Source organism: Salvelinus sp. IW2-2015, linkage group LG31 (genome assembly GCF_002910315.2).
Source record: "Salvelinus sp. IW2-2015 linkage group LG31, ASM291031v2, whole genome shotgun sequence".
Classification (NCBI taxonomy): domain Eukaryota; kingdom Metazoa; phylum Chordata; class Actinopteri; order Salmoniformes; family Salmonidae; genus Salvelinus; species Salvelinus sp. IW2-2015.
Window position 1 is genome coordinate 28,891,437 of NC_036870.1, and position 14,001 is coordinate 28,905,437.

The following is a 14,001-nucleotide window of genomic DNA, read 5'->3' on the forward strand; positions in this document are numbered from 1 at the left end:
GAAGAGATAATTTTATCGATAGCACAATGTTGCCTTGAACCAAAACAAACAGACTTTATTAGCTACCAAACCATTAGTCCTCTAGCTTGCTATATGAAAACGAAATTCAGTAATGCCAATAATGTTTCAAGTCGACTTTTCTTTTCACAAAGCGCAGCTCAAAAATAAACATGTGAGAAAGACTAGAAGCCTTTTTGACTTTTTTGTGCATTACGCCACGTAAAACTAAGCCACTTAGTATTATACGTGGTATACCCTATAGTTAACAGGTCATATACTAGACTGTCAGCCAATCAGTATTCAGAGCTCGAACTACCCATGTTATGAAGGAAATATTACGTCACCTGAATTCCATTCATAAGACAGTCAAAATAAGTAATTCATACAATGTCGATGTGTTTATCATATTTAAACAAAAATATAAAACAAAATACGCAAAAAAAGGACAGTCAGAAAATCCATCATAAGGAACAAGATTTGAGTGTTGTCCTATTAATTTAATCTATAAAACCTTTCGATTATATTATTTATTTTTACATATTAAACCCCATTTTATGGCACAAAACTACCTCAGTACCTTCCAATTAAACTGTCATGGCTTACCTTCAGACGATCCGTGTGGGTCTGTAGCAGCAAAACGGAGAATACCGTTGTTTTTTTAGCAAACTCGTTCGACAGTGCAGATCGTTTTCGTGAGAAGAACCGATTTGGCAGAGTCTCATGCGTTCTGACAAACACCCTGTAGCTCGGCCAACCTTCCACCGCAGACGCGTGAAAGGCCGACATTAAGCCATGGTGGATATGAACCGCAGCCCTATAACTAATCCAGGATTTCTTCTTAGTAAACTGACGGATTTGACTCGCGGCCCAATCAGGTTTTGTTTACTTAGATTACGCCCGGTGACATTAGCCTAACATCCCCTGTGCAATAATAAGGATAAAACCCCTTAACAAAAATTTGTCTAATCCTGCTTTATGGTAAATCTAAATAATACATACCTCAGCAAAAGCAGACGCTGCCCTGTATTCATGGGACAAGCAACATCGATGAATGACATTTAATCGGACTTTGGAGAATACATTCCTTTATTATTCAACAGTGTTTTCAACGACCATATACAGGATTTTTCCTAGAAAAATCCCATTAACTACACATTTAATTTCATTTCAACAGGTCAACTCAGCGTTATAGGCAAACGTAAAATAATCCAATCGAATTACATCAGTTAGTCTATTTCTTTTGCAGATTTTGTCCTCACATTTATCTTTCAATTATTATGTAATCCTGCGTTATTTTGACAGATCTTTGTCTAGTGCTGTGGTTTTATTTTGAATAAAACAACGACTTTTGAATATAATGATCCCAATACGAAAGGATGAAAATAACAATTACATCATTCTTCATAGTCAAAATGTCAAATAGTCACGTATTACATGACCGTAGAATTACTAAACAGCCATGCTGCTCAAAAAAACATAAAACACATATTTAACCTTTAGAAAAAAAATTTAAAGTAGGCTCAGCCAATGTCCAATGCTGCCCATCTCCTAATCCATGGAAGAACCTGATTTAAAAAGATAAATGCGAATCTTCAATTACTACTATTCTAATATGACTTATTTACACTAATGCGTATATCCCTATAAACCCTGAATTATTTCCTCAAATCCCCTAAAGTATCAGTGACACTTTAGAGTTCATATAGCAAGTAAACTAAAGTCAACTGGTTGTGATGCACCTTCTCCTCTTCGTCATCATTATACAGCCCCCCTTTTTTATTTTGATGCTATTCTCCAATATAAATTAATGAGATTTGTAGGTTGATACTATCAATTCCCAAACTTGAAAACCAGAGAAATACAGCAAACATCCAAAAGACTTACATGACGTTACAAGTCATATTACGCAAAATAATTCAAACATGGGAAACTGATGGGCATTAATTCATGAACGATGGCTGACACTGAGGGTCCAATGCAAGGCCACCGTCCTGCCAACCTAACAAGGCCAGGAATACTGTTCCAGTGCGGCGGCGCAGCCCGAATGAGACCACCCAATTCCATACAAGGCGAAACATTAACCCAATAAAACTCAGGTGTGGTCAGGTCACTAATACCGGGTCACCAGCTGGGAGGCCGCCAGACCGGTTTCGACGCTAACTCCTATAGTTATCATTTACACCCCCAAAGAGGTGGACATCTTCTGCTACAGCGGTTCATTGGCAGCACGACTGACGCAATTGTAATGACAACGTGAGACTTATCAGAATCTTACCTTCGCACTGTAGGCCCGAGTCAGGAGCACTCGTATCAATGCGGCCTTATGTTCATATCTCACCATCTCAACCTCACCTTGACCAGGGAAAACACACGCACTCCAGCAGTTTCCAGATAGAGCTGTCAAGGTTGACTGGATCCATACTGTTGACCACTTTATTCGTTTCCTGTCTGCCGGCACCAGAGAGAACATCTAGAATAGTTACCTCCCCAATTCTATATGTTACCTACATCTAATATGTTACCTCCATCTATATGACCTCATCTCATATGTACCACTCATTAATGTGTACCCTCATCATATCGGCTACCGCTCATCTATATGGTACCCTCATCTAAGATTGGTAACCTCATCTATATGTCCCTTATGTTGTACCTCATCTATATGTACCTCATCTAATGTATACCCATCTAGGATTGTACCTCATCTAATGTACCTCATCTATATGGTACCTCATCTTAGTTCCACTATGATTTACCTCATCTATATGTACCTCATCACTTCACTATATGTGTACCTCATCTATATGGTACCTCATCTATATGTACCTCATCTATATCGTCACATCATTCTATATGTCACATCATCTATATGTTACTTCATTCTAGATGATTAACCTCATACTAGATGTTACCTCATCTAGATGTTACCTCACGTGCTTTACCTCTAGATTTGTTACCTCATCTAGATGTCATCTAGATGAGGTAACATATAGATGAGGTAACATATAGATGAGGTAACATATAGATGAGGTAACATATAGATGAGGTAACATCTAGATGTTCTCTGTAGCCATAAGGGTACATATGATCCAGTCAACCTTGACGTGTGTTTCCTGGTCTGTGAGGTGATATATGTCATAAATGTCAGTGTGTGCCATGAACCAATGTCCTTTGGGGTAATACTAAACCTCTGGGTAAGACAAGGTCACAGCTTGGACCAGACACAAGGACAACGAGAGTAGTCACACACCACGCAAGGCGTTATGGGAAATGGGCTATGAATGACCTAGGGTATATGGTGGTGTGTCAGGGTGTCCGTTAGCCAACAATAGCCGGATTTGGGCCTAAAAATAAATAAATAGAACAGCCAATAAATAAAATTGACGCCAGCCGGGAGAAGAAGAAAAAAAATCTAATGGCGAAATAATGCTTTTTAGCMTCTTAATTGGTGGAAATACATTTGACTGGTCTTGCTTATCGGTCTATAGGTTAATTTGCATAATTTAATGGAATTAAATTGGCGTGTGTGTGTACAGTATATTTGTTATGTATCTTATTTATCACGTGTTCGGCATACAGATACAGAGCCTTTGAGCAGAAGCTGCTGCAGCATCTCAAACAGCAAATACACAGGCAACGGAAGGCAGGCCTCATCAGCACCTTACATACCTTTCTACAAGGGTTATTTTCATCTGTCACATGAAACCTCTTGCATATGGGGTGCGCTTTTGACTGTGTTTTCTGATAATTGCATAATGAACATTCGCTCGTAGCTTCCTGCTTTGTGTACGTTGCTGCACTTATAATGTGAAGAAATAATAGTTTATCAACATTATAAAGTTAAACGTTCTGATCTGGTGCATCAGACTCATTGCTTTTTAATGTTTTTTTTATGTAGCCTAGGACTACTGGTTGTATGAACTTGGGATCTATTGTGTGTGTGTGTGTGTGTGTCCTGTGTGTGTGTGTGTCCTGTGTGTTTGTGTGTAAGAAGGCGTAACACACTAATCGGGTATTGATTCACATGTACAAATCTCTCTCAATCTCTCGCTCCATCTCTCTCTCTCTCCCTCTCCATATCTCTCTCCACCTCTCTCTCTCTCCCTCTCCATATCTCTCTCTCTCTATCCATATCTCTCTCTCCACATCTCTCTCTCCATCTCTCTCTCTCTCATCTCTCTCTCATCGCTCTCTCTCTCCTTATCTTTCTCTCCCTCTTTCTCTTTTATCCATCTCTCTTTTCTCCATCTCTCTCTCCATCTCTCTTTCTCTCTCTCTTTTCATCTCTCTCTCTCTATCGATCCAGCAGTGTGCTCCTAGTTGGAGAGCTGAAAGGAACTAAGATGGATATTGCTTATCAATATATGTATACTGGAATGGAATGGGCTCTGTGTCCAACTTTCTCTCTGTCTGTGAATTAGGTCTATGGTTTTCTGAACCTGTTATACCGGCTAGGACACTAACTCAGTCTCTGGTTGTGTTCAAGGTCTTGCCGTCGGCGATGTGCCAAATAACCAGCCCATAGGGATCGTTCTGACCGTGCTCGGAGTGGTGGTGCTGGACTTCAGTGCAGACGCCACGGAGGGTCCCATAAGGGCCTACCTACTAGACGTGGCGGACACCGAAGAACAAGACATGGCCCTCAACATCCACGCCTTCTCCTCTGGTATGACACACGTCTTAGTAGCAGGATATTTCCATTCACATACCTGTGTCTGTAATGTCTGTGAAAGTTTTGATAGATTGAATATTCTCAAACAGGAAATGATGTGTGTGTCTGCGCCAGGTTGTGGGGGAGCGGTGGGCTACGCGCTGGGCGGTCTGGACTGGACCCACACCTTCCTGGGCTCAATCTTCAAGTCCCAGGAGCAGATCCTCTTCTTCTTCGCGGCCATCTTGTTCACCATCTCGGTGGCTCTGCATCTGTTCAGCATCGAGGAGCAGCGGTACAGCCCCCAGCAGGACCGATTGGACGAGGAGGCTGACGCCACCTCCTCCACTGCCAACAAGGTCAACGACACCCTGGGGAACACCCCCCACATGGAGCTCATTGGAGAGGACGACATCTACGACCCTTGTGACCGTTATAAGTTCTACGGAGAGGGGGGCGAGGACGGGGGCGAGGACGGGCGCTCGTTGCGCGACATTAACATGGACTTCCTGGATGTGGAGATGGTGAGGTCCAAGTCTGACTCTGTGCTGCAAATGGCCGATGCAACACTAGATCACCTGGACCACGAGGCTCTGTTCCTGCGCCACATCGAGCCCTCCATCTTCGCCGACCACCTATCATCCTACCACGGCTCTCCACCACGCCGCAGCAGCAGCACAGGCAGCCAGGACCTCCTCAAAACCTCCAAAAAGATCTGCCGGCTGTCACAGTTTCTGCAGGAGCAGGACCCAGACGGGGAGGAGGAGCTGCTCAACAACCAGGTCAACGAGCAGAAGACGCCCAACGGCCGGGCGCACGCCAACGGCTTGGGCCAGGGCGCTAACGGGCACGCCCGCTCGGTCATGAAGAACTCGGCCAGCACCAACGGCTCCACGCGGCACCGCCGCCACATCTTCTACCGCCAGCCGTCCTGCACCTTCTCCTACTACGGCCGCGTGGGTTCCCACCGCTACCGCTACCGGCGAGCCAACGCCGCGCTGCTCATCAAGTCCTCGCGCAGCTTGAACGACATCTACGAGGTGCAGCGGAGACAGAAGAGGAGACAGCAGAACCCCAGAGCACGCCACCAGTCGGGCAACACCAACTCCAGCGGGGACACAGAGAGTGAGGAGGGGGAGACGGAGACCACGGTCAGGCTGCTGTGGCTGTCCATGCTGAAGATGCCTCCAGAGCTGATGAGGCTGTGTGTCTGTCATCTCCTCACCTGGTTTTCCATCATAGCTGAGGCCGTCTTCTACACTGACTTCATGGGCCAGGTCATCTACCACGGAGACCCCAAGGTAAGGCTGCTGGGACTCCAAGGTCATTGTGTCACGTTATTATAAAGCCAAYTTTATTTATTTTGGGCAAAGTTTTCTTTTTGGGCGTAAATGTACATATCCTTGTCTTCTACAAATATAAAACTATTGATCACACAGAAAACTCACTCCACACCAGATTTTCAYGCCGGCCTGTGATATGAACCTGCTAAGCTCTGGTTGCTGGCCTGCCTCTCTAACCTCTGGGCTACCAGCCTCACATTCTCTCTCAGTAACTAAGCTGAGTTGTTTTATCTCCTCTCTCCAGGCTCCTGCTAACTCCACGGATCTGCAGAACTACCACAAAGGAGTTCAGATGGGCTGCTGGGGGCTGGTCATCTACGCCCTGACAGCTGCCTCCTGCTCAGGTCACTGACCAGTCACTGAGTTGAATGATGGATGAAAGGAAGGATGGATGGAYGGACGAATGAGCGAACGAGTGAACAAACAAATAAATGAAGTGACCAATGAATGAATGAGCGCACATGCCCATACAAAGGCGTGTGCAGGCCGTGTGCTTTGAGGCAGCCAATAAAACGGTACTGAACAATGTGCACACAGTCTTCAGCCAATGTGCTATCTGTGGCTCTGTTCACATGCTGGAGGGTTAGACCGGGATGAGCTAGTGAGCTGAGACGACCTGAACAAGTACAGTCAGACTACTCACAAAGAGCTGTACAGCAACCCAGGATCTAAACACCCACAGGAAGTGACAAGAGGAATGTTGTACTAGCTACTGATCACTAAGTCATGGTGAATGTCATCCAGTTGAGCCACGGTGTGAATAACACTGGAGTCACCTAAACCAACTTATACGAGGCCACATGAAATCTAGGTTTCCAGGGTCGCCAATGTGCTTTCGCTTCTGCTTTGTGACACCTGCTGACCTAAAAAGGGCTTTATAAAATACATTTGATTTAGCATCTCCTTGTTTATATTCCCAAATGCTTATAAACGATTCTATTCTGTTGTTTGCAGCCGTACTGCAGAAGTACCTGGACAACTTTGACCTGAGCATCAAGGTCATCTACGTCCTGGGTACGCTGGGCTTCTCCATCGGTACAGCTGTCATGGCCATCTTCCCCAACGTCTACGTCTCCATGGTGATGATCAGCAGCATGGGCATCATCTCCATGAGCATCTCCTACTGCCCCTATGCCCTCCTGGGACAATACCATGAGATGAAAGAGGTAAGGATCTATACTAGTTAGTACACACACTGACATAACAGGTTAATTATTATACACTAATATAACAGGTTAGTTAGTATAGACTGATATAACAGGTTAGTTAGTATAGACTGATATAACAGGTTAGTTAGTATATACTGATATAACAGGTTAGTAGTATAGGACTGATATAACCAGGTCTAGGTTAGTATAATGAACTGATATATAATATATATATAGATGATATATATATGTATATGTATATACTGATATAACCAGTTAGTTTTAGTCACATCATAGAGTAACAGGTTAGTTAAGTATAGTACTGATATAAACAGGTTATTTAGTATAAACTGATATAACAGGTTAGTTTAGTATACTACCTGATATAACAGGTTTTAGTTAGTATATCTGATATAACAGGTTAGTTAGTATATTACTGATATAACAGGTTGAGTTAGTAATAACTGATATAACAGGTTAGTTTAGTATACATGATTTATATAACAGTTAGTTAGTATATACTGATATAACAGGTTAGTATAGTATAGACTGATATAACGGTTAGTTAGTATACACTGATTATAACAGGTTAGTTAGTATATACACTGATATAACAGGTTAGTTAGTATTCACTGATATACAGGTTAGTTAGTAAACACTGATATAACAGGTTAGTTAGTATAACTAATATAACAGGTTTAGTTAGTATCACTGATTAAATGTTAGTTAGTATAGACTGATATAACAGGTTAGTTAGTATATACTGATATAGAACAGGTTAGTTAGTATATGATATTAGCACTTAGTTTAGTATAGAGACTGATAAAACAGGTTAGTTAGTATACACTGATATAACAGGTTAGTTAGTATAGACACTGATATAACAGGTTAGTTAGTAGTAGACCTGATATAACAGGTTAGTTAGTATAGCTGATTATAGACAGGTAGTTTAGTTATATACCTGATATAACAGGTTAGTTATATATACTGATATACAGGTTAGTTATGTAAACTGATAAACTATTATGTATATCGGATATATAACAGGTTAGTTAGTATAGACTGATATAACAGGTTAGTTAGTATAGACTGATATAACAGGTAGTTAGTATACTGAAAGGTTAGTTAATATAACTGATATAAAGCAGTTAGTTAGTTAAGCACTGATATAACAGGTTAGTTAGTATAGATGATATAACATTAGTTATATATACTGATATAAAGGTTAGTTAGTATACACTGATATAACAGGTGTAAGTTAGTGATACACTGATATAACAGGTTAGTTGTATACACTGATATAACAGGTTAGTGTAAACATGATATCAACTGTATATAGTATAGACTGATATAACAGGTTAGTTAGTATATACTGATCGATAACAGGTTAGTTAGTATATACTAGATATAACAGGTTAGTTAGTATACACTGATATAACGGTTAGTTTAGTTTAATAACATGATATAAAGGTTAGTAAGTATAGACTGGTATAACAGGTTAGTTAGTATATACTGATATAACAGGTTAGTTAGTATAGCACTGATATAAAGGTTAGTTAGTATAGACTGATATAACAGGTTAGTTAGTTAGACTGTATACAGTTAGTTAGTATCACTGATATAACAGGTTAGTTAGTATAACACTGATATAACAGGTTAGTTAGTATAGACTGATATATCAGTGGTTTAGAGTATATATAGTATATGATAACTGATAAAGGTTAGTTAGTATAGACTGATATAACAGGTTAGTTAGTATAGCACTGATATAACAGGTTAGTTAGTAAACTCGATATACACAGGCTTAGTTAGTATAAGACTGATATAACAGGTTAGTTAGTTAGTACTGATATAACAGGTTAGTTTAGTATTACAAAACTTATAACAGGTTTAGTTAGTATAGACTGATATAACAGGTTAGTTAGTATAGACTGGTATAACAGGTTAGTTAGTAGCATCTCCTACTGTAGGTATTTCCAAACTGGGGTGCACTGCCGCCGGGGGTTCACCAAATAAAAATGTGATTCACATAAAAAAATATATATTTWAAAAAAGATCTTCATATTTTCAAACAGTCCATTTATATTTTCCAACAGGGCTATACTTTTGGGTGAGTTTTTTTTCTCGCCTGAGTAGCCTCATTWCACTGCCAAAAATKWAATTAAACCATCYAGTGTTCAGCGAAATAACAACACAATGTCAAATACAGGTAGCCTASKCAAATAATGAACATCCAATCACATTAACCGTTACTCTCTCGCGGGAATTCCACTAATGATCCATATATAGCCAAACGTAGCTGCTGCTCATTCCGTTTGCTCGAAAATTGATAAATGGTTAAAAAAGTACGGCCCGCGTCCAAAGAGACACATACCAGCTCTACTGGTAGTACTGYTACTACCAGCAGTACTACACCTGCACCTGTTGAAGACACAAGTTGTTCTGCTTCCACGAGCCCATCCAATGCTAGCATCAGTAATTCTACATTTGTTGCTAGCCCTGCTAGCATGGACACTGACAGTTGTGAATCTGATGCAGCCGAAGAGCTACTGCCCCCTTACCCAGGAAAGCACCGGACAACAGACAAGGACGTTGGACCATCGAAGAGGCGCAAATATGATGAGCATTACATTGATTTGGGGTTCACTTATATTGGGAGTAGTTCCTTTCCTCAGCCACAGTGTATTATTTGTGCAAAAATACTATCTCACAACTTGATGAAACCTTCACTCTTGTACAGACATTTAGAAACAAAACATTCCAATTTGAAAAATAAGCCACAGGAGTTTTTTGAGTGAGAATTAAAATGACTTTCGAGTAGTAAGACATGTATAAAAGCAACAGATACCATTAATAAGAAGGGGCTAGAAGCGTCTTATATGGTGAGCTACTGAGTGGCTAGGACAGGCAAGCCCCATACTATTGTGGAGGACTTAATTCTTCCTGCTGCCGCGGATATGGCCATGACAATGCTGGGGGAAAAGGCAAAAAAAACTGTACAGACATTGCCTTCATCAAACAACACTGTTTCTTGACGCATCAGTGACATGGCAGGAGATGTTCTGAAACAATTACTGCTTCGCATAAAAGCCAGTGAATTCTATGCATTACAGCTGGATGAATCAACAGACGTGGCGGGCCTGGCACAGCTCCTGGTATTTGTCAGTTACGTTTATGGGGGGTCAATTAAGGAAGATATCCTCTTCTGGAAACCAGGACAACATGAGAGGATATTTTTAAAGTACTGGACAGCTTTGTGACATCAAATGGACTTTGGTGGTCAAGATGTGTTGGTATCTGTACTGATGGCGCAAAAGCCATGACAGGGAGACATAGTGGAGTGGTAATGGCCGTGCAAGCAGTTGCTCCCGACGCCACTTGGGTACACTGCAGTATCCACCGAGAGGCTCTTGCTGCCAAAGGAATGCCTGACAGCTTGAAAGACGTTTTGGACACTACAGTGAAAATGGTTAACTTTGTTAAAGCAAAGCCCCTGAACTCTYGTGTATTTTCTRCACTATGCAAYGATATGGRCAGCGACCATGTAACACTTTTACARCATWGACACGCTTTTTTAAATTGAGAGACGAACTTAAAGTTTTCTTTAATTTTCACTTGTCTGATCGCTTGTATGATGACAAGTTTCTCACATGACTGGCCTGATTAAGAAGTTGGAGCTCTTCTCTGTCTGCATTAACAAGGACAACACACAGGTCTTTCCATCATTGTATGATTTTTTGTGTGAAAATGAACTCWAGCTTACGGACAATGTCAAATGTGATATAGCGAAGCACCTGAGTGAGTTGGGTGCGCAATTACGCAGGTACTTTCCCGAAACGGATGACACAAACAACTGGATTCGTGATCCCTTTCATGCCCTGCCTCCAGTCCACTTACCGATATCTGGACAAGTGAGCCTCATCGAAAATACAACAAGTGGTTCTGTGAAAATTGAATTTAATCAGAAGCCACTGCCAGATTTCTGGATTGAGCTGTACTCAGACTAGGTTATCCTAGTCCTGCCTTGGCATATCGCGCTGTTAAAACACTGATGCCCTTTGCAACCACGTACCTATGTGAGAGTGGATTCTCGGCCCTCACTAGCAGGAAAACTAAATACAGGCACAGACTGTGTGTTGAAAATGATTTATGACTGATACTCTCTCCATTACAATCCAACATTGCAGAGTTATGTACATCCTTTCAAGCACACCCTTCTCATTAACTTGTGGTGAGTTATTCATCATTTTCGATGAGAAAATAAAGTTTTATATGAAAGATGGCTAAATAACGAGCAAAATTATTGATTATTATTATGTTATTGTTGTGCCCTGGTCCTATAAGAGCTCTTTGTCACTTGCCACGAGCTGGGTTGTGAAGAAAACTCACACTCATTCTTATGTTTAATAAATGTATTGTATAGTGTGTGTGGCAGGTTTACAATGATGGCAAAAGCAATATTTGAGAGTGCGCTGACCCTGGTGCTAGAGGGGGTACGCAGCTGGAGGTTGAATGTTTGAAGGGGTACGGGACTGTCCTACTGGATCGGGAACCACTGTCCTACTAGATCAATATACAGTATACCAGATGATGTTCAGAAGTCATGGTATTCACTGTTCAGAAGTCATGGTATTCACTGTTCAGAAGTCATGGTATTCACTGTTCACTCAGTGTGAGAACATGAGAACAAAAATGTGGATGCTTTATTTAATTATTTTACATGTCCCCACAACTTTTTGAAGTAAACATACTGAGTGGACATCTCATTAAATATAGTTGAAATCACATACAATAAACAGTAGGTGTAACTTCTGTGGAAGGATGTTATTGCAGACCTACATCCCAGAGGGCAGATGGAAGATGCCAACCGACGGTGGTAATGTTTCATCTGCTGACTGTTAAGATTATCCCAAGGCTGTATGCTGCTGTGTGTCAGTCCATGAAAAGATCCAGAAACGTTAACATTGATGTCACTATGCCAAGACTAATGCCAGATGCTCTTAGAGGATGCCAGAACGTGTCATACGCAAGTTGATATAATATCTACATTGTTTTAAATGATTTAACATTTATTTAACCAGGGACAAGTCAGTCAGTTACGAACACCCTGTGTATTACAATGACAATTTAGCAATTATTTTACACCATACCTCTTCTCTCCCTCTCTCTTCTCTCCCTCTCTCTTCTCTCCCTCTCTCTTCTCTCCCTCTCTCTTCTATCCCTCTCTCTACTCACTCTTCTCTCCCTCTCTCTTCGTCTCCCCTCCCTCTCCTCTTCTTCTCTCTCCCTCTCTTCTCTCCCTCTCTTCTACTCTCCTCTCTCTACTCCTCTCTCCCTCTCTTCTCTCCATATATTACTCTCCTCTCTACTCTCCCTCTCTCTATTCTCCCCTACCCTCCCTCTCTCTACTTCCTCTCTCTACTCTCCCGCTCTACTCTCTCTACTCTCCCTCTCTCTTCTCTCCCTCTCTACCTCCCTCTTCTTCTCTCCCTCTCTCTATTCTCCCTCTCTCTACCTCTCCCTCTCTCCTTACTCTCTCTCTCTCTCTTACTCTCCCTTGCTCTCTCTCTCTACTCCTCCTCTCTCTTCTCTCCTTTTCCTCTTTCTCCTTTCTCTACTCCCCCTCTCTCTACTCTCCCTCGCTGCTCTCTCTACTCTCCCTCTCTCTTCTCTCTTCTCTCCCTCACTCTTCCCTCTCCTCCCTCTCACCTCCCCCCTCCCTCTCTCCCAGTACATCCACCACAGCCCGGGGAATTCCAAGCGGGGCTTCGGCATCGACTGTGCCATCCTGTCGTGCCAGGTGTACATCTCCCAGATCCTGGTGGCGTCGGCGCTGGGTGCGGCAGTGGACGCTACGGGTAGTGTGCGGGTCATCCCCATGGTGGCGTCCGGCGGCTCCTTCCTGGGTTTCCTCACCGCCTGGTTCCTGGTTATCTACCCAAGTCACGGCGACGCGGAGGCCAAGGGCGAGCAGAAGGCTCTAACAGGGCCCATGTCCGATAACAGCGTCACRGAGAAACCCAGTGTTCTAAAACTGACAAAGAAAGGTGCCGCCACCACTACGTGTAAAGTGCAGTGCGAGTCCACTTTGTAATTTGATGTGATCGCCAATTAACCGGAAAGGTCGGAGCTTACTGTAACCATAGCAATGCAACGACATCATCAAAAAATAAAAACCGAAATTCCTTTTTTACAACCGGGCCGTTGCCACCCAATAATCTGCTGATGGCATGGGCTTGACCGACCTCTTTCTCAAAGACACACATGGGCCATGATGTGTTCAGGTTTTGACTTGTGTTTCATTTCATTTGGGGCCTGTCTCTCGCTCGTCACGGTCTAAGGACTGTGGTGTGGCGAGGAGAGGACAGCCATCTCTCCCTCTCAGGGCCACCAGGGGCGGCGATCGAGGCGGTCCAACTGGACAGGACAGATCAGGGGACAGTGGATACACATGCGACCGACCGACGTTCACGCGCTGAACTGGGATCTCTGGAAAAAGACATGCACTTCACTCTCACTTCCATTCAAGGGTCAAGATAAAGGAAAAGACGAAGAGTCTCTAAGAAATATTATATTCTTCTAATAAGTGAAGCATTTGAAAATGCAGAAAATTGCTCTTTTGATTGAACATGTTTATTTAGTTTACTTTCCTCTATATATTTTTGACATTATGTTGCAGAAGGATATTGTTATCACCAAATGGGCCAGGCCCGGTATCATTTACAGGGTTGATGTTTTACTTTTTGGACTTAAAAGGTTTTTCGTGGCTTTAAGAGGAAACTGCACATGTATAAAGAGGTCATTTCTCAGTTAGGAGAGGAGGGGGAGGAAGGCAGTGTTTGGTAAATCAATCAGTTCT

The 14,001-nt window shown here is 42.3% G+C and overlaps 1 protein-coding gene across 1 annotated transcript in view; it reads left to right on the plus strand.

Annotated features, from left to right (window-relative positions):
• Positions 1-13,701, plus strand: part of LOC111956136 (solute carrier family 45 member 4) — a 45,524-nt gene extending 31,823 nt beyond the window's left edge. The window contains exons 3-7 of the mRNA XM_023976584.2: positions 4,487-4,666; positions 4,787-5,952; positions 6,239-6,338; positions 6,949-7,160; positions 12,874-13,701. Coding sequence (XP_023832352.1) covers positions 4,487-4,666; positions 4,787-5,952; positions 6,239-6,338; positions 6,949-7,160; positions 12,874-13,236 — 2,021 coding nt within the window. The 3' untranslated portion in view covers positions 13,237-13,701. The remainder of the gene's footprint in view (positions 1-4,486; positions 4,667-4,786; positions 5,953-6,238; positions 6,339-6,948; positions 7,161-12,873) is intronic.
• Positions 13,702-14,001: the final 300 nt, after the last annotated feature.